Source organism: Phaseolus vulgaris, chromosome 1 (assembly GCF_000499845.2).
Source record: "Phaseolus vulgaris cultivar G19833 chromosome 1, P. vulgaris v2.0, whole genome shotgun sequence".
NCBI classification, from domain to species: domain Eukaryota; kingdom Viridiplantae; phylum Streptophyta; class Magnoliopsida; order Fabales; family Fabaceae; genus Phaseolus; species Phaseolus vulgaris.
In genome coordinates this window covers 5,340,328-5,361,929 of record NC_023759.2, presented here as the reverse complement: position 1 = coordinate 5,361,929, position 21,602 = coordinate 5,340,328, and the positions used below count along the sequence as shown (strand labels likewise).

The 21,602-nt window shown below is 28.5% G+C and overlaps 2 protein-coding genes across 2 annotated transcripts; one reads left to right on the top strand and one right to left on the bottom strand.

Moving 5' to 3' along the window:
• Window positions 1-8,676: 8,676 nt before the first annotated feature.
• LOC137815367 (topless-related protein 1-like) lies at window positions 8,677-13,551 on the top strand. Its single transcript, XM_068618510.1, has 14 exons — window positions 8,677-8,803; window positions 8,924-9,103; window positions 9,491-9,604; window positions 9,692-9,844; window positions 10,024-10,124; window positions 10,287-10,345; window positions 10,693-10,833; window positions 11,105-11,215; window positions 11,314-11,496; window positions 11,866-11,994; window positions 12,092-12,187; window positions 12,518-12,700; window positions 12,797-12,960; window positions 13,270-13,551. The coding sequence occupies exons 1-14, from the start codon at window positions 8,721-8,723 to the stop codon at window positions 13,400-13,402; spliced, it is 1,830 nt and encodes a 609-aa protein (XP_068474611.1). The 5' UTR covers window positions 8,677-8,720; the 3' UTR covers window positions 13,403-13,551.
• Window positions 13,552-16,010: 2,459 nt separating this feature from the next.
• On the bottom strand, window positions 16,011-20,547 carry LOC137813304 (uncharacterized). Its single transcript, XM_068615433.1, has 8 exons — window positions 20,277-20,547; window positions 19,898-19,982; window positions 19,728-19,796; window positions 19,446-19,558; window positions 19,102-19,213; window positions 18,887-19,030; window positions 17,561-17,735; window positions 16,011-16,429 (listed from the first exon to the last, which is right to left on the bottom strand). The coding sequence occupies exons 1-8, from the start codon at window positions 20,329-20,331 to the stop codon at window positions 16,292-16,294; spliced, it is 891 nt and encodes a 296-aa protein (XP_068471534.1). The 5' UTR covers window positions 20,332-20,547; the 3' UTR covers window positions 16,011-16,291.
• Window positions 20,548-21,602: the final 1,055 nt, after the last annotated feature.

The window sequence follows — 21,602 nt, the reverse complement described above, 5'->3', positions numbered from 1 at the left end:
CGTAAACCATTTTTGCGAAACCATTTCTGGACGTCTCAAAAATTGAAGTCTTCACCGGTCAGAATTTTCTATGTTGGCAAGAACGCATGTCCACCCTGTTGGAGATGTACGAAGTCGCTTTTGCACTTATGACTTTGAAACCTGACTCAAGCACGGCTACTAAACAAATTGATGTTTGGATCCAAACAAACAAGGTATATCGTCACACCTTACTCAGTGCATTATCTAACGATTTGTTCGATGCTTATTGCTCTTACAAGGAAGCAAAAGATATTTGGGATTTTCTTATCCTCAAATACACTACCGAAGATGTCGTCACATAAAGGTTCGTGATTGGAAACTACTACCGCTGGGAGATGATTGAAGACAAAGACATAAAAATCCAGATAAACAAATACCACAAACTGCTTGAAGATATCAAAGTTGAAAGCATAGCCTTGCTTGATGAATTTGTGTTTGAACCCTTGATCAAAAAACTTCCGCAATCTTGGACTAATTAAAAACAAGTGAAGTACAAACACAAACAAATGTCACTATCAGATTTGATTTTCCACATCATCATTGAAGACTGAAATAGGAAGGAGTGTGTTATATTTTTTATTCGTATGATACATGGCATGCTAGATTAGGACATGTGAATTATTCGTATGTTATGAAATTGCAACGACTAGGATTAATCAACATGCATAACAAACAAAATAGTAAATGTGATATATGCGTAAAATCTAAAGTAAATGTGATATATGCTTAGAATCTAATAAAACAACATGTCATTTTGTAGAACGTCAAACTGAATTTTTTGGTTTAATTCATACTGATCTTGCAGATTTAAAACAAACCATGTCTAGAAGTGGTAGAAATTATTTTGTAACGTTTATAGATTATTTTTCTAGATACACTAAAGTATATTTAATTAAACATAAGCATGAAGTATTTGACATGTTCTTAACTTATAAAGCGGAAGTAGAAAATCAATTGAATAAGAAAATTAAAAGACTTATATCAGATAGAGGTGGTGAATATGTTTTATTTAATGATTATTGTGTTAAAGAAGGTATTATTCATGAAGTAACCCACCATATTCACCTGAATCTAATGGAGTAGCTGAAAGGAAAAATAGGACTTTTAAAGAAGTGATGAATGTCATGCTTATTAGTTCTAATGATAATATGTGGGGTGCTTATTAGTTAGCTTTATATGACAAGTTTTTTTATTTATAGACTTCTTTAAGACCATTGTGAGTAGGATGATGATCTTCTATTGCATGCTAAAGTTGTAATAGAGGTTGATAGTTGTTTAGCTGACAACTCAACTTGTGTTTTATAGTACCTTTAGTTTTGAAATGATTGGCTAGTACTGATAACATTATTTTAAGCATACAATGTAAGTAGGTTTGTAGTGTCAAAGTTTTTATAGGAATGTGAGTTAGTTTCACAAGATAATATGATAGATTTTGATAAGTGTGAAGAAAGTGAGGTTGTTTAGATTAATGTATATATAATAGATTTGTTGAGAAAAACTTATTCAAATTTGTAACTGATGTGACGGGTGTGAGATAATTTTTAATTTTTTTTAAAATTTAAAAAATATAAGTTTACAAATTTATCCTTATCTTTATAAATAATTAACAAATGAAATAATAAATATTTTTGTGTATATTTTAGTTAATTATAATTGTATACATTATTTTTAATTCAAATAATTATTTTAAAAAAAAATACGGTATACTTAACATTAATCGAAACATGAAAAGTTGTGATAAAAAAAATCACTTATAAATTTAGAAATGTAATAATTTTTAAAATTCTTTGTTTCAACTTCAAATAAATTTCGATATAGAAAAATAATTTTATATTATAATTAAATAATAATATTATTCTTATAATTTATATTATTATTATATAAATTCTTTTTTATTGTAAATATTAATACTTATTTTTATATATTATAAATATTTTATTATTATTATTATTAATTATTACTTTTTATTTTATTAATATTATCAAATATTTTTATTACATAAATTTATTTAATACTTTAAATATTGCATCATTATTCATTTTATAGTTTTTACATTTACATTACTAATTTATTTTATTTTTTATTCTTATATAAATACATTTATAATATTATTTTATAAATATTTATAATAATATAAATATTTATAATAATATAAATATTTATAATAATATAAATATTTATATTATTATATAAATATATTTGAATGGAAATAAACACAGTATGTACTAATCTTTATCTAATCTGAACGTAAATGTATATGTTGATCATTTTAAGTGACAACATTTGCTCTCTAAGTAAACTATCATTCACTCATTTTTAGTCATCACTTTCTAACTTCAATCAAAATTTACTTTTGTGATTTAAGTGTAAACATAGTTGTTATTTAAGTAAAGTGATTAAGTTCTTGCTATAAGAATCAATTTACTTGCTATAAATAAAGGGAGAAAGTTTTTACTATCAAGCAACCACATACATATAACGTTTAAGTGTTCATATACTTCTTTAACCAAATCACATTATTGTAATGAAATAAGTTCTCACAATTTATAATAAACAAGTCTTCAATCAATAAACCTTGCAATGAAATAAATAATCACATGTGATAAATTCTTTTAAAATAGATTGAAAAAAAAAACACTTTATAACATAAAAAAAATTACCTTTCTATATAAACGATAATGAAAAAATATACACTTTAAATAGAAACTAATTTTAGATACCAAAATAATTAGTTACTATTTGATTAAATTAGAGACAATTTTATAAATTAAAAAAATTATTGGTATCTAAATTAGTTTCTATTATAAATAAAAATAGTTTTAAATTGGTATCTACCACTACAAAAAAAAAACTGATTTACCTACGAACAAAATCCATATGTAACAGCAAAAATCCATAGGTAAATCAGCATTACCCACGGATTTCCCACGGACAAAAGTTCGTATGTAATACTGACGTCGGTAATTTACCTACGAACTATGAGTTCATAGGTAATAACAGTCCGTAGGTAATACCCACGACCATCAGTCCGTAGGTAATACTCACGACCACCAGTCCGTAGGTAATACCCACGACCACCAGTCCGTAGATAATACCCACGACCACCAGTCCGTAGGTAATACCCACAACCACCAGTCCGTAGGTAAAATTTACACACATTTCCCACCAACTATATTCCATGGGTAAATTCGTATGTAATCTTATATCCATCAAAATGTATATTCATGTATTTAAATGAATGCCTCTTTTAACACTTGTATAAATTTAATATATCCAACTCATATCCAAGATATACTAATGAACAATTTATTACCAAACATCATCCAATACACCTAACATAAAAGAAAAAGAAAACACATTTATGAAAGATAAACTCAAGTCCACTTGAAAGATAAACTCAAGTCCACTTTGGTATACTCATTAGTTACCAAAGTTTTAGTTACATTATTACTCTGTATTATAAATTAGTCTCTATTAATCTTTTAGAGACTAATTTAAAATATTAGTAACTAAAATTTTGGTAGCTAATTTAGAAATCAATTTAAAAACTATTTTAAATTTTTTTATTAATAATAAAAATTATTTTAGATATCAAAAATTTTTAATTTCTAAAATAGTATCTAATTTAGTCAATATAATGACTAATTATTTCTTTATCTCTAAATTTAGTTACTATTTAATAATTTTCTTGTAATAATATATTTTAAATATATAATAATAATAATAACAATATTAATGTGGTCCATTACAAAATTAGTCATTAATTATAAAATTTGACTTTTATTTTCTAGTTATCAAATTTAAATTTTTTTTTTGTAATAATAAATGTTATACTTAATATAAAAACTAATTAATTAAAAATGGTATTAAATTGCAGTAATGAGTATTCGTATTACGAAAATAATTTTAAAAAATTGAATTCAAATGTATGAGTTAAAAGTTATTATTAAACGTTATAATTATAATGAAGATGTACTTATTGAGAAATAAAGATTCATATGATATTTTGACACCAATATCATTCACTTAATATTTTAAAAATTATTATTTTATTATAATATAACATTTTATTTTAAAAATTAGTTATTGAGTTGACACTCAATAAAAACAATTATTCAACAAGCGTTTTTTTAAATAAAATATTATATTATAATAAAATAAAATAAAAATTTAGGTGAGAATGAAACTTTTATCAACAAGCAAATTAATAAATACTAATTAAATTTAGAAAAAAAAGTATTTTTTTATTATATTAACTAAATTAGACTACAAAATTATTAATATATAAAATTGTTTCTATTATTAATAAACATTTATAAAATAACTTTTAAATTGTATTTCCAAGAGTTATTTACTAATATTTTAGATTTTAAATTAGTATCTAAAAATTAATAAAGACTAATTTAAAATATAAAATAATTAATAATTTAAATTTAAATAATTAAATAGTTAAATATTAATTTTAAAATTATTTTAGATAACAATAAATTCATAATTTATAAAATAATATTTAATTTAATCATATATAACTAATTATTTAATTTTTAAAATTAATTTTTATTTAATAATTATTTATAAGAAAAGTATCATTATATTTTTTAAATTATCATTGATCTGGATTGTTTGAACTTTTATACGTGACACGTGCGTATCATATCTTTATCTTTGAGTATGTAGAACTGCCACATGTTATCGGTACTTGTTCGTAAATTTGTACATATTATTAATTATTAATGAGTTGAATAATGATTTTATGTTTAATAAATCATATTCAGTTTAATATATTTTATTTTAAACAATTGGGTCAAACTCCTTTGTAACTTTGTACAGCACAGTTCTGATATATTTAAGAATGAGAAATGTAATTATATTTTTAATTAGATGGCGTAGTTCAGTTTATTTAGAATAATAGAAATAAAAAAATGAATCTAACTTAATTAATTTTAATTATAGATATAATTACTTTATTTGTCTCTACATTTAGGATCAATATTCAATTTAGTATACTGGTTTTAAAAAAAATCAATTTAGTCACTGTGTTTTTTTAAAAAGTACATAAATTAATCATTTCTGTTAAATATCACCTTACGGTGTCAAACGCAGCTTATGTGGCAGAAAGAAGTGAAATTGGATGTTCTGTGAGGCATAGGATGTCAAGTGGTGTGGATTGAGAGATTAGTTTAGTGAAAAATCAATTAGGTGGATTAGAATTTTTTAAATTACAGTTAGAAATTATAATTTTTTTAATTGCTAATTAGACAGCGTCACACGAGCTTCATCATGCAAGCTTTGCTTACTTTGTCTTCAAAATCATACATTGCATTCTCAGTCTGTCCTTTATTCATCGGTTTAGGTCCCTTTCGGTAGAAGATCATACCCGCCGTAGGACCCCTCAAACTCTTGTGGATCGTTGTGGTCACAATTACACAATACTCAAATGGATTATTAGCTTCCTGCACCATCATTCATTTCACACACCAACCCAAAACGCATTTTAGGAAAGCATTCTAGGATCTTTATCATGCACAAATGTTCCTTATCATGACACCCAAATTATGTAAATCATCTGTACAATTTGGTTCTAAATCTTTCATGGAAGGATTATTGACCTGCCATTCAAAAACTCACTGCTTGCAATTAAAAAATCCTAACCCCTAATTGCAATTCAAAAAAGCCTAAACCCCAATTGATTTTTCACTAAACTAATCTCTCAATCCACTCCACCTCACACCTCACATAACACTAAATCTCACTTCTCTTTGCCACATAGGCAACACTTGACGCCGTAAAGTAAGATTTAACGAAAATGACCAATTATGTACCTTTTAAAAAAACACAGGGACCAAATTGATTTTTTTAAAATCAATATATTAAATTGAATATTGATTCTAAATATAAAGACGAATAAGATAATTATACCTTAATTATATTAAATTAAAAATTAGACTAAATTTTTGCTTCTTATTACATGCATTTTTATTACATGCATGACAGTAGATACTTGCTAAAAAGATCAATGTTACCAAACAAACTTTTTCCATAAAAGACAATAAGAGAAAACTTAATCTCAAACTTTTATGTTTCAACCAATGCCTCTCTTCATAATTGGCTTTGTTTCTTATTATGATATTTTTAAGGTGTGATATATATATATATATATATATATATATATATATATATCTTTATATTTATATCAATAATAACATTAACTTTCATAATTTTAATAAATTTCTTATGATTTTAATAATATCTTTATTATTTTTACATTGTTTATCTAAACAATAAATCATAATAATGAATGTTATCTTTTCATAATAAAGAGCTTTTTTAAAAAAAAATAACTTATATTTTCTATTTATAATAAAATATTGCATTAATATAGTTAAGTGCAATCTCTTATTTTACTAAAGTTTCATAGAAAAATATTTTAATTCTTTATAAACTTTTAAAAGTAAAAGGATAATTGGTAAAAGGATAATTAATATAATCTTAAACTTTACAAACAACAAAATAGAAACAAAATTTGAATAAAAATTGGACAATTAAAAAGGAAATTAAGATTAGTTATTAATTATTTCCACACTTCCTTAAAAATAATCATTATCAATATATATAATTATTAATATATAATCAATTAGTTTTTTTATAGACTAATTTAGAATCATGGGAGAATTTATTAGAGCTTTTTCTGTGTTTTTTGAAGTTCAAATTACTCTGGTTGCTGAGTTTTATGGGGTTATACATGTTATGGAGGAAGCTCAAAAGATGGAGCTTACTAATGTATGGTTGAAATATGATTCTGCTTTGGTTTGTGTTACGTTTACTGGTTTACTGCTATGACAAATGTTCATTGGATGCTTCGTAATCGATGTAATATTTGTCTTAATTACTGTGGGAAAATTAAGTTTAGAGTTACCCATATTTTTCACGAAGGGAATGCATGTGCGGATAAGTTGGCTAATTTATGATTTATTCATGGAGAATCTTTTCATTGGTATAATAGGTTTCCATCTAATTTGTTCTTAGAATTCTTTATGAATAAGTATAGTCTACCTATGTATTGTTTTTATTAACATATGGATTTTAGTCTAGTCTCCCTATATTTTTGTATTTTTTTTCTTTTTTTAATAATACTTTTTTCATATGATGGCAAATGATTGTTGTTACTTGAGGTGTCAGCCTAACTGAGATCTCAAGTTGCATAGTGATGCCTAACATGAAAACTTTTATTTAAAAAAAAAGAGAATCTAAAATATTAGTAGTTAAAACCATGGTAGCTAATGGTTAAATACTAATTTAAAAACTACTTTATAAAATTTTATTAATAATAGATACTACTTTATATACCAATAATTTTTTTAGTCTCTATAATGGTCTCTAATTTAGTCCAATAGTAATTAATTATTTTAGTCTCTAAAATTAGTTACAATTTGATGATTTTCTTGTAGTAGATGGATAATTGGTTGTTGATCTATTAGTCTCTTTATATAAACTTCATCTATTATATTAATAATTCAAGAAACTAATGATCTTTTTATAACTTTTGTTATTCCAACCCACATATAAATGAATAAGTATTTTAATAAACAATTAATGAAATAAAAATAATTTCAATGGGAGAGAGTAAAATTTAATATATATCTATTATTAAAACATCATTTATTAGCATTTAGTGTTTAATAATATTCTCACTAGATATCATATACTCTCCTAACTTTCTAATCTTTATTGATTGAAGATTCAAAACAAAAAAAATGTTTATTTGACACTATTTTTTTCTCTCACTTCCATTTTACAACACTTTTTAATAATAAAATATTATGTTTTCACAATAAAAAAGAAAGTATTATTTTAACAACTGCAAATTGAAATACACCAGTTTACAACTGTGATTTGACCAATATAATTTTAAAATTGTTCAAGTTCAATAAAGAGTTATTTCTCTTTCCAGTTATAATTTGTGCATGGTTGTCAACATATAATCAGTCTAATAGAAATTAATATAAATAAAATTTTAAAATAAAATAATAATATATTTGATTGTTAAGTGAATGTGGATGTCACTTAAAGGTGTCAACCTATCATTGTTCTCAAAATAATTACACAGTTTATGTTAATTTAAAAATATTGTTTGTACTATGTTACTATAATTTATGTGTTATCCTATCTCAATTAAAAATCAATTACTTTCAGAAAAAAAAAAATCCGTTTTTCCAAGTTAATCAAGATTTTACTACAATACATATTTTAGTTTTTATTTAGGATTGTTGTGAAAAATAGTCTAGTTAACTAGTTCTTTCTCTCTTGTCTACACTCATAAGATGATCACTCATGTCTATGCCTCTTTCTTATACACCTAAAAAAATTCTTAAATACAAAGAATTATAATTTTAAATTCTCTATTAACATCCTTCTTATAAGTATTTATACCATATTGTCTTACAAATTTTCTAATTTAGTACTTTGAATGATAAGTATTAAATGTTTTTTAAAGGTTTGAAGATATTAAATGCATTTATCTCTTATTTAATACTTTCTATACACACTGGTAAAAAAAATTTAATACTTTTAATATAAAACATTAAAAATTTGTTACAAAATTGAAAGTATTGCATTTATTAAATTATAAATACCTTAGCACACATTACATCATACACACTTTGATATTGATCAGTGAAACATTTTGATAGTGTTGCAACATGTCTTTTGACCTCAACAAAGAGCTTGCTCTATTGGTCTTAAAGTACTTTCATGACCAAAATTTTAAGGAAACAGCACTTACGTATGTGTGTTTTTTTTTCTCTTCCACCACACAAAATGAAGACTTTCTTTAGTTTTTAACGTTGTATATGTATGATTGTTCTTTTGTCATGTTGTTTTTCCTTTGATTTTTCATTCACAGGCTTGGTTGTGAAAGTGGGTTATACTTTGACATGAAGTATTTTGAGGACATGGTGCTTAAGGGCAAATGGGATGATGCTGAGAACTATCTTTTAGGGTTCACAAAGGTCAAGGACAATGACTACTCAATCAAGATATACTTTGAAATGAGGAAACAGAAATACTTTGAGGCATTGGACAAGTAAGCTTTTTAATCTCATGATCTTAGAAAAACATGAAATTAATGAGAATGGTTTTTAGGTAAATTTTAAAAGGACAAAACTTAGAAGTAGATACTCTTTGTGCTGTTTTCAAAACAAAAACAGAAGTTTTATTTCCATTATACATTTTTGTTTGATGAATTTTTAATTACATAGATTATATACTCCACCTTTGATTGGAGAACTTCATACAAGTTTTTTCACTTTTTCAAAATACTTAGTGTTCCTCAAATTAGTGAGAGAAAAACAATTTTGGTGGTACTAAATTTGATGATTATAGAATTGTTCATGGTTCTTCAAGACATTGGCTGTGTATATTTATTTATTTTTTTTATCTAAAAGGGTTTGTTTTATTTTATTTTTTGTAGTAATGATCGTTACAAGGCCTTGGATATTCTCTTGAAGGATCTCAAAATCTTTGCACAAGGGAATGAGATGTTGATCAAAGACCTTAGTCACCTTTTGATAGTTGATAACATAAGGTAGATTTCAATTTGTGTGGTGATTCAATCATGAAATGTTTGATATGCTTATGCTTATTTTGAAATTGTTTTGTTGCTCCAAAACAGGGAAATTAAACCAACATATCGAGATGCAATTTCTGAGAGGAAGAATTTGATATTTGAAATTAAGAAAATTATAATTCAACATCCTCTTTTAGGTGGTAAGCTAAAACTGCCAGACACTGAAATTCACAGACTACGTTATCTTCTCAGTCAAAGGTTTCCCTCTACCATCCTAGTTTGAAGTTGATATATGCTATGCATTCATATTTTCCTTCACTGCACATTTTCTTAGTTGTTCTACCACATTGTGCATGCCCTATACTACTACTACTCTTGATTTCTAGATGTGCATTTCAGCCACACATGAAATTTATTTACTGTTCCATATTTGTTAGCTTGAAATGGCAGAAGCATCAAAAGCCTGATCAAGATCCTGACCTGTTAAGGGATCATGACAGTAATTCCATACCTTCTGCATCAGCTCTAATGAATTCAGGTATATATGCTTTTATAGTTTTGTCAGGAAACTAATTTGATGCATGCTTATTTATCATAGGTTGTCACAGTCCCAGGTTTTTAAATACTTTTTATTATTTTAGTTTGGCCACTTAACTATTTCATTTCAGCTCCACCCTTATGATGTAGCCTTTTTTCTTAGGATCAGCTTTGGAGTGGAAACTTTCAACTAGTAGAAGGCTAAGTTTGGATTCTGAACAGGTTAGTTGGATGAAATCTTTAGCCAATATTGTTTAGTGATTGAAAAAATTTCATAACAAAAGTTTAACATGTTTAGGAATCATTTATAAATTTTCTAAGATAATTGTATTTTTTTTGTTAAAAGTATTTGATAATGCATCTTTTACACTATTTGACAAGGATTTTTATTTTGATAGCTATATATATACATAAACTTTGGTGCCTTGTGCTGTAAGCACTTTTGATGTTGGCATGTCTAATGTCACCAAAGATGTTGACATCTTAGACTCACAGGTTTTGAGAAATACAGTTTCAAGGAAACTGCAAAATCTGGTGGCTTTCGTTATGATTTCATCATTTTTTTTCAGGGAAACTGCAATGGAGTTTTGGGGGATGTGAACAAGCTTTCAATTGAAGAATCCCTTAACAAATCAAAGAATGCATTTGATATTGGCACATCATCTCAGTACCAGTTCTTGCAGCTCCCTAAGCATCCTGAAGTAAAAAGGGTATGTGACTTTAATAATCATTGAGATTATTTGTTTTCAAACAATGTTTGAACACAACACAATGACATGATCCATTAACCCCTTAACATGTGTCTATCAGTAGAATTCTTTTAGTAACATTGATAAAAACTATGCTTGTATATTCAACTTATACCACACCACATTTTTGTGTGTGCAAACTATAAGATGTGATATACAAAATAACTAGTAACTGGACAATTAGATTCCCAAGAACAAAGAAATTATGATTGACTAACTGTACATGAAGCAGATTGTTAAACTGGCGTACAACAATGCGGGAAATTCAATTTTGGCATTGGCATCGAATGGTATTCATCTGGTTTGGCTCTGGCCACGTACTGGCTTTAACTTGGATGGAAAGGTATTTTCTCTTTTCCTCTCTTGTGATTTGTTCTTGTTTACCATTAAGTTTAATATTTTGGAAATTGTTTTTTTCATAACGAGGCAATTATTTTGTAGGCTAGTGCTCAGGTTTGCCCTCAATTGCAGCAACCAAAGGATGGCTTCCAAGTTATGATCAATGACCTTTCAAGGATCAGAAGTGCAAACCCAGTTTCCTGTTTTGCATTATCAAAACAGGGTGGATATGTCATATCAACATCAGGGGGCATGATCTCTTTGTTCAATATGGTGTCCTATAAGGTAATACAAAATTCTAGATAAAAATAAATAAATTCCTTAAAAGTAGAAACAAAAAAGAACTTACACCAATATTCATTTTCAAAACTAAAACCAGAAGCTACCCCAGATAGGGCTAAAAAAACTCACTCCATTGCTTATAATTTCAATGTTTTAGGCAGTTGGAGTTCATTTCATCTAGACATTCATAAAACTAAACATTAGCCTTAAACAAGTTAGCTCCATGAGTTCATTTTACACATTCTAGAATGAGAATAATTTGTTTTCATTTAGGTACCATGTTGTATGCTATTATTTTCAATTTTGTAACTTACAACGATGTTGTTATTGTTCTGATTTAACTTAATTTATGGCATACATTGCATAATTCAGACTCTGAGAACCATCATGTCTCCACCACCTATGGTAACATGCCTTGCTTTCTACCCTGAAGATAACAATATATTTGGCATTGGCTTTGATGACTCCAGCTTAATTATGTATAATGTTCGTGATGATCAGGTATATCTCTTTCTCTCTTCTAGAAAGATATGTTCCATTACATGTTTCAAAGAATATTGAAGCTGGTTTCTATTTCCATATCATACATTTATGTCAGGTTTTACACAGGCTTGAGGGTCACTCCAAAAGAGTTACTACTCTTGCCTTCTCAAGCACTTCCAACATTCTTATATCTGGTGATGCAAATGGTCAGGTTAGTATTTAATATTCTTTGTATGAATCATGCCAACCACAACACAACTACTACTGAAAATTAGCACCATTGTTATATTAGCCAGTAAGATTGTAATATGATTTGTTTGCTAAATAAACTATTATTATTTTCCCAGGTAAAATTCAACTTTTTGAAATGTTTGATGTTGGTTCCTATAACAGTTGAATATGTTTTTAGGAACTAATAATGTATTACATTTTAATAGAGATTAAAACTGAATTTCTAAATATGTTGAGAGATAGAAACATATTTTGCCTATGTTCTTTCTTTATATAAATTGCTTTGCAATCCTTTTGATTTCTCTGACAGATCATTCTATGGGATACAAATGAGTGGAAAATTCTGAAAGATATAAAGTTGCAAATACAAGAAAACCACATGCTAGAATCTGAAACTCAAATTCAGTTTCATCCAGATCAAATGAAATTCCTTGCTGCATATATTGGTCATCTTGCAATATATGAAATAACAGAACTAAGATGTGTCAATGAGGTTCTCTCTTCTTCCCTTCACATGTCATGAAAGTGATTTATTTTTTTTTCATTTTCTTTTCTCAGCTTATTGAATTTGTTGTTTACTTCATGACAGTGGGTTCCAGAAGTTCAACAGCTTATCTCTCAAGCAACCTTCTCATCAGATGGTCACATTGTGTATTCCATTTTTGTTGATGGGACAGTGACAGTATTTGATGCTACAAATTTTGAAATTCGTTGTAGGATTTGTACCTCTTCTTATCTTCCTCCAATTTCAAGGTATTAAATTTTAGAGTTTAAATTTCTTATATTTTCATAGTAAAAAAAACTATTTGAATTCTCTCCCTTTTTTTTTATTAGTAGATTGAATGATAAACATGATAAATTATTAGGATTTTTTTCTCTTCTTAACAATAAATATATCCAAATCAAAAGTTAACTATAAACTAATTAGAAATCACCTTAAGTATATGTTTTTAAATAGTCATTACAAAAATTAACAACTTTTACTATTCATGAAAACCCAGGTTAACAAAGTATTAAAAATATTGCCATTCAATTTAAATTACATATTTTCATCTGTTGCAGTTTGAGCATCTACCCAATTTCCATAGCAGCACATCCTCAGAAACCAAACCAGTTTGTTGTGGGGCTCACAGATGGCAGTGTTTATGTGTTTGAGCCACAGAAGCCAGGGGGTGATTGGATCAAAAATCATTGAGGCACCTAAGGGATTCAAATGCATTCAGTTGAATAGTTAAGACTAATGCATTGTTGATTGATGGTAAAATGTTAGAGAAGATTAACTTATTTATGTATGTTGTATCAGTAGAAAATGATAGGAATGATTATCTTTAAAGAAACTGTGTAGTTGCTTCTAATTGTGATCTAATCACCTCATATAGTTATGATTTCTTCTTCTTCTTAGTCAAATTTCATTACTAGTAATGGATGTTACTGTTTTAAATCTCTTTTCTCTTTAAGATGAAATTATATATGCCAATGAATATTTCATTGCTATAAATCTGACTTTTATAGACCTGTTTCATGGAAAATTTTCAATGTGGTCAACAATTCAATTATAAAAGTGTAATTTGTACTATAATAATTTATATAAAAAGTGAATGTTAGTCCCTCCAACTGTTAAATTATAATTTTATATAATTATTTATCTTAAAGTTTGCTAAAATTAAACAATAATACTGGTCAAATGATTATATTTTAGTATATTTTAAAAAATATGTATTACATATATTTTGATTTATATAAATAATACATCAATTAATTTTATAATGATATACAATTTTGAGCGTATAGTCCATTTGAAAAACCTTTCAAACTAAGAATGAGTTTTAAAAAAATGATTCAAATGGAAAGATATTTAACTTGTTTATTAATGTAATTTCATTTAGATTTATACGCACAATAATTGTTATCTCCAATCAAATTAATAAATCATGAACTAATTGGTCGTACAATATATATCTAGAAATTTTGTCGTGGTTTTTAGCTATTAGAAATTCTTTTTAATTTTAATAAAAAATTACTAAAAATGTTTTAAAAAAAATCTCAGAAAATTAACAGACTTTAACATAGGACGAACACGTAATATACTAAAACAATCAAATTTTAGTATTAAAAAAACTTTTGGAATTTTTGCATGAAAAAAAAAACATTTTACCTTAAAACAATTAAATCTTCGTTATTTCATCTCAAATAAACTATTGTCGTGTCACTTCAATTATCCACATTAAGATACTCAGCAAACAGGTAACAATTACTTAACAAAACTGCTTACAACCTATCCAAAAATCACAAAAACCTTTTGTGTGAAAAACATTTTTTTCCCTTCTTGTTTTGGTTGTTGGATGATCTCAAAATTTTCCTCTTCTTCATCAATTTTGGACCCAAAAAAACATTTTTTGTTAAGAAATTCATCTGCAAGTTCCTTGTAGAAGGAACACCCCTAAACTAAGAGTACCACCTTAGAAGCTGTAAAAACGTTAAAGAACAAGAAACACTCCTTTAACATATGGATCAACTTTAGGCAATTGCTTCCTGCACCTGATCAATTGTGACTGGCACCCGATACACTTTTAAAAATCCTAAAATGCCCTTGTCTTCTTCATTTACGGATAAAAATATCCAAAACTGCTCGTTGCTTACGGATAAAAATATCCGGAACTGATTGTTACTTACGGATAAAAATATCCGAAAGCCACAGTTGTGCCTACGGATAAAAATATCCGGACCCAACTATATTCTGGATAAAAATATCCGTAAGTCAAAACAAACTTACGGATAAAATTATCCGGACCCCAAACTCCCTTACGGATAAAAATATCCGCACCTCTCAAAAGTCACTTGCGGATAAAAATATCCGCAACTCTCACTCACTTATGGATAAAAATATCCAGAAGCATGACGTACCTTCGAATTTGGTGCTCTGCCTGCGATAATGGAGGTCACGGTGGGTGCAGAAGAATGGAGAAGAACGTCGCTCACGGTGGTTGGACAATAAGCTTGCTCACGGTGGCTGCACAACACGGTGGCTTACGGTGGCTCGGTGGCTGCGGCAGGCACAATGGAATGGAAGAACAGGTCATTGGTGCATATCATAATTATAGTTTTCAGGATTTCATTAAGGGTATATTCGTCTTTTACTATTAAATGATTGGGTGCCAGTTAGAATGTGTTGGGTGCAGGGAGAATGTGCCTCAACTTTAAGAACCCCAGATCGAAATGCTCCTGTATATGCTAAATTTGTTGATGATTAGAATCACTATTTTAAAAGTCATAAAATAGGGATATTTAATTAATTGATAATGTAAGTTTTTATCAGACCTTTATTACTCATTATCACTCCTTTACTAAGTGTTTATCACTTAAACCAGTGCCATGTTATGATTCTACCCACTTAACTAAAATGAATCTTCCTAGTTACCTCGGATCTTTATTCTGTGTTAAAACACAATATTTTAAAATTAGGAATTGATTCCTGTACAACGGTGCTTCCGACTAAGAAATGGTTCTTCTTACCTCAAAGCATTACCTAACAACTACCACTAAACACTAGTCAACACAGTTCTAACTGTCTCCCAAAATAACTATTTGGCTTACACACTCCATGAACTCATCCCATAATGAAATACTTTCAGGTTTTCTAATATGAATACATATAAATTAAGATGTTAAAGACACTTGATACCACAAAATGCAGTTTAGTTGCTCTCCCCCTAACACCACATCATAAATCCAATGCCACTGCTAGCACTACTAGTATTAACCATCACTACCGCAGATAAGACTACATTAAAACAAAGCTGATGTTTGGCCGTGCAATTTAATAATTTGACAGTTGCAACCAAAACATGATCAATTGAATGTTCATAGTAACAACTTTCTAAGCATGTTCTTCACGAGGGGCGCCAACTAAAAGTGTAAAAGAATTTGATTATTTGACAACTTCCCCGGCTAAAGACAAGTCATATATGTTAGTGAGAATGATCTATAAACATGGAACACAATATCCAAATGTTCAAAGCTTAAATAATAATAATAGTCGATTTAAATGAAATGACATTGCTGGATGCCACATAAATGAAGACCTTCAACTGGAGCTCGATTCATCAGTTTTTGCTGCTGCAGATGCATAACTAACACTACTATCCCTGGTACTTTTGCACTGGCTAGATTGCTCATAGCGAAGAAATTTGATTTTTATCTTTGTTGAGCTGTTCCTCAGCATCTGATAAAATTGCAAAAAGATTGATAGTAAATAGAGGATCAGCAACAAACAGAAAAACTCATTTCATTTTATAAATTACAAAGTATATGGATCAAGAGACCAGATATAGACATCCTACAATTTTTTACAAACATTTAGTGAATGTCAACGTACCCCTATAAAAGTTGCAAGAAATGCTGGTAAACATTACACAGATAATTTTTTTAAACTAGGAGCTGAAGAAACTAGTTAATGCCAGTTAAGTGAAACTAGATGTTGCAATCTTATCTTTCAAGTTTCACAAAAGATGTCTCAAACTAGTTCTCAAATTCTCAAGTAGTACAATAGTGAAATCATAAGTGATGCTTCACCGAATCCCAAGATCAACAATAATAAAAATACTAACTGCAAACATTTACCTATTGATGGACTCAAATAGTTCATTTAGGCTGGTGACAAAAAAATTGTGAAACTTTAGAAAGCTAGATATATTAGTTGGCCTCACAAGTTCCTAGCTTCATTTGTCCTAAGTTTTTCAGGGATAAATTTGATTTGTCCTTTTATAAGGTTATGGATTAGAGGGTCAGGTTTGGTCCCACCAATATTTTTTTTTTTGTATTTTCCACTTTTTTATATGACATTATGAGGTGCTGCATACAAATGATGTTGTTTGTGGTGCCAACATATGACAAACAACATGGTGATGCTTTAGCACTCTCATTTTTATTAAAAAAAATGTAACCTATATGTTTTTGTCTCACTTCTCCAAAATTTTGAACAACCACCTAAAATCTATTATCAAGCGACTGGTAATTGAATTACTAAAAGAAGCTTAAGCACCAAAACACAATTAAGGAAAACTTGTACAGGGTATTACAGAGCATTCAAGATTTCAAGAAACCAACAAAGTACAATTGTACATGTGATCTTTTGCATCTTTATCATCTTTTTTTGTTTGGAAAGGTAAAGGAGTGAAGTTCTCAAATTGATTAATCAACTTCATATTGGTCTGATAAGAAAACATGATTTATAATAACAACAATGACACAATATTATTATTGTTATTTACTTCAAGTTATAGCAAGGTTCTCAACTTAGGCAAGAGATAGTTTCATGAAGTATTATTATGGTTACAATTTATAAGGAACTTACATGAAGAAAAACACTAATTGGATGTCTTCCACATATTGTATTGTCATACTCCAACAGATATTCTTTGAACGAATCCGGATCTCCTGTTTCTATGATATCCATGCCCATCTTGTCTAGGGCCTCAATAGATTTGTATATAGGCCCATGCTTCTTGTCATAGTGCATGTAATTGAATCTGACACAAAATGTCAATCAGAAGGTTATATCAACGACAAAAGATCTTTAAATGCACAATAGTCTACATCTGCTTCAAACTAATGAGACTAGAGATATCCATAGCATACATAACCATGATCAATAAGCAAAACTGTAAAGCATTCAAAACACTGGAGTCTATTTGTTTGTTGGAAAGTCACCTTAATTGTAATCACCCATAACCTGCCTTAATTGTGGTCTCTATGGAGCACCTTCATTGTGCAGGATGTGAGGGGTGTGTTGAGTACTTTAGTCCCACATCAACTAGGGATAAGGCTTAAGTAGTTCTTATAAAGTTTGGATAATTCCCACTTACAAACCAATTCTGTGAAATTGATTTAGGTCATAAAATCAATGGTATGAAGTCTATCCTAGATTCATTGGAGTTACACCCTGCCTGCGTTAATTACAGCAGCCTCTTTGGAGCACCTTCATTGTGCAGGGTGTGTTTAGTCCCACACATCCACTAGAGATAAGGCTTAGGTAGTTCTCATAAAGCAAGAGTAATTTTCAACAAATAAGTTGGTTTTGTAGGATTGTAGTAAGCTCGAAGCATATTATTTATTTTTTATAAAAAACTTTCATGTTAGGCATCAACTCAAAGCATATTATTTGAACAATGTAAATCATCTAAGAAGTATTGTCAAATAAATGACCATGGAAAATATTACTGGAGTGTTAATGTTTGTTTTTGTGTGCTCTTGTTAACACATCTCAAACAACTGTAAGGGAATATTTGATAGAAGGAAAGTCTTTAGTTCCTTAGGAATTAGAACTAGAAATTTTGTTTCCCATGTTTGGTTTATTATTTAACAAATAGCATTCCCAGGAAACAATTTGTTCCCTGATATTTTTTACCTGTTCCAACAAAACTGTTCTCATGGAAGGATGTCGCAAATTGGCAAAAGTTTTAATGCTGTAAAATCATTTAATGTGGTAAATAATTAATGTTAGTGGGAAAATTCAATTAAAACTAATTGTGGAAATCATTGATTCCAAAGAATATTTATGATTCCCGAAATATGTGATTCCTAGATTCTTAGCAATCATGAAGCATGGAAATTTTCCCTTTGGGAAGAGGGTAGTTGAATGTTTAAAAATAGAGGTAGTTGAACATGTAACAGTACATACCGAGATCCCCAGTGACAAAAGTCTGATGAAATAGAGAAGAAGTTATTGGGATCATCTACATATTTGGCAAGAATCTGTCCATACATAGCTTCATTTTCAGCACTAACAGCACCAACTAAAATGGGTACAATTTTCACCTGGTGCCTGCATAAATATTTGAATTTAGTCCCTGTTGCACAGTTTCAAAACAGGAAGATCTATATAACAAATCTTACCCTTCAAACACTTTAGCAAGATATGGAAGGTGCATTTCCATGCTATGCTCAGCTTCATCAACACGAATATCCATTAGTTCAAATTTCCCTGTAGCTTTAAGCTCCTCAGTTACTGGCAAAACAAAAAGTTAAATGTGGGAAACAAGGAAATAAAGGACCATTATCAAAGTCAAACAAAATGAATCAGTTCTCAGCAAATCAATTCAAATAATCTACCATCTACTTATTTCCATTTTCTCAATTCATAGAATACCTCCCGTCAATATTACACAAAGAAGACTACATTCACAAAAGAAAATTCTCGCATTCAAATCCTTGAAGATTTCATACAGTTATAAAGGTACCTTCCAAATCAATAGGCAGGTCACCAATGGGAGTCTTGTAGACAGTTGCAGTTGAAAGTGCACACTTTGGAGTGTAATAGTGGTGAGAAGGACCAAGAAGGAACACACGTGTACTGACACCACCATAAAATACAAAGAAAAAACAACAACAATCCATAAGTGAGCAGAAACTATAGCAGCACAAGCAAAAGAACAAGGAAGCTAGTCCTGTTTCCACAAACAAGAAATAGGATACATATGAATGTGAGAACAGTAAGAAAAGCAAACAAGAAACAAACCCACATGTTTGATGGATCAATGTTTCCAAAGGCATAAGCAGCAGCTCTTCCTGAATAGGAATAACCTGCATGTCTAACATCACAACATTCCAGTTGCACCACAAGCACACATCGGAGTTGTTACTTCATCTCAAAAACCAAAATGAAAAAATAAAAAAGGGCACTTCCACTTACGGTGCTATCACTCCCCGCACTTCAGGAGACTTGGCCAAACCACACGATTGCAGCCACCCATCAAGTTCCTCAGAAAGCTGCTTAGCTGAAATGAAAAATTTAAAACAATAACAATTGAAATTTTAAAATTATAAACGTGAGTAGAAGGCTGTAACTGATAACAGGAAAAATCAACCAAAAGAATAGAAAGTTGAAAACTTTAACTGTTCCTGAAGTAGTTCAAAACAATCAAACCGTTTAATTTATTAACAAACTTCAACCCAAATGCATGAATCGAGAGAAACAGCGATTGAAAGATTAAAAAAACGATATTTGAACCTGATCAGGTGAAATTGAACTCAAAATTGGTGAATCGTTAATGATAATTTGAGGGACTTACGGTTGTCGGTGTACCAAGAACCAGCATGGGAGGGTCTCCTGACCTTGGTGCCCATGATTGAGGATTTGAGTGAAAAAAAAAACACACACACAAAAAACCTAGAACTGAATGGAAGGGGCTGAAGGATTGAGTGAGAGTGAGTGTGACACGCTTCACGATTCGTTTCTTTTTCAAATAGTTTAACTTTGTTGTGCAACAAAGTGTCTGATTGCAATGTTCTAAGCTGTTTTTATTCTTCTTTCTCTTTCCAACGACTATGCAAGTCTAGAACAAGTTTTTTTGAGATAAATTATGTACCATATTTTAAACTTGAGACCAAAATAAATTTGGTAGTTTTTTTTTAGTTATAACAAAATTTTAAAATTAAACCCTTTTAGCGTGTTTTGTTATATTTTTTAGTTAAAACAAAATTTTAAAATTAAGATAGAGAGAACTAATAAGATAAATCATTTTTTCTCCTTTCACTTATTATTTTGTATATGTATTTTTTAATTTTATTATAAATATGTGTATTTACATTTTTTTCAATATTATTATAAATTTATACTATAATTTTTTAACCTATTTACAAAAAATATAATGTATATAAAGAAGATGGAAAATTTTGAATAAAATCATGAAAAATTGAATTTAGACTTAGAATAGATTGTTCATATGTTAATCAAAACATAGAGAAAAAGGAATAGGAATAACTTAGAATAGATTATTTTAAAAATATTATAAATGATCATTTGAAGAAGTTATTAAATTGATAAATATTATTTTTTTAAAGATAAAATAGAAAATTGAAGTTATTAAACTAAGTGTTATTTTTTCATGGATAAAATTATAAAAAAAATTATGTAGACCAAACAATTTGTTATGTGAATAATCCTATTATATATTATATATTGCAGATATAAATACAATTATTATATATCACATAATTATTTTCTCTCATTATTTTATTTTATTATTGTTCTTACTAATGTATTTGGTATTATCTTTCCTAATTATTGTTTTTAATTCATTATTATTTTATTGATTTTTTTATTTCCACTTCTTACCCTATTTATAACTTTTGGCCTATAACTTTTTAATCCATATAATTGTTTATCATATACTATCATTTTGCTAAACGTTTATGTGACTACATGAATTTTTTTTATCGGTAAAAAAATAAATAATTGAGGTATTTCAAGGATACCTTAATCCTTGTACAAAAACTCAAATCACTCACATATCCTCAAGAACATCAACAAACACTTAACTAACTTGAGTTTTTAGTAACGGACCTCGTGCAAACTAGTGGTTTGAGACACCAATCAAAATAAGAAAACACATACT

Bases quoted from the DNA above. Each gene is read 5' to 3' on its own strand.
- LOC137815367 (XM_068618510.1), top strand. From the start codon at position 8,721: ATGTCTTTTGACCTCAACAAAGAGCTTGCTCTATTGGTCTTAAAGTAC. The intron at 9,104-9,490 runs GTAAGCTTTTTA...TATTTTTTGTAG, and splicing joins TACTTTGAGGCATTGGACAA to TAATGATCGTTACAAGGCCT. The intron at 12,961-13,269 runs GTATTAAATTTT...CATCTGTTGCAG, and splicing joins TATCTTCCTCCAATTTCAAG to TTTGAGCATCTACCCAATTT.
- LOC137813304 (XM_068615433.1), bottom strand. From the start codon at position 20,331: ATGGGCACCAAGGTCAGGAGACCCTCCCATGCTGGTTCTTGGTACACC. The intron at 19,983-20,276 runs GTAAGTCCCTCA...TTTTCATTTCAG, and splicing joins TTCTTGGTACACCGACAACC to CTAAGCAGCTTTCTGAGGAA. The intron at 16,430-17,560 runs GTAAGTTCCTTA...CAATTTTATCAG, and splicing joins CAATTAGTGTTTTTCTTCAT to ATGCTGAGGAACAGCTCAAC.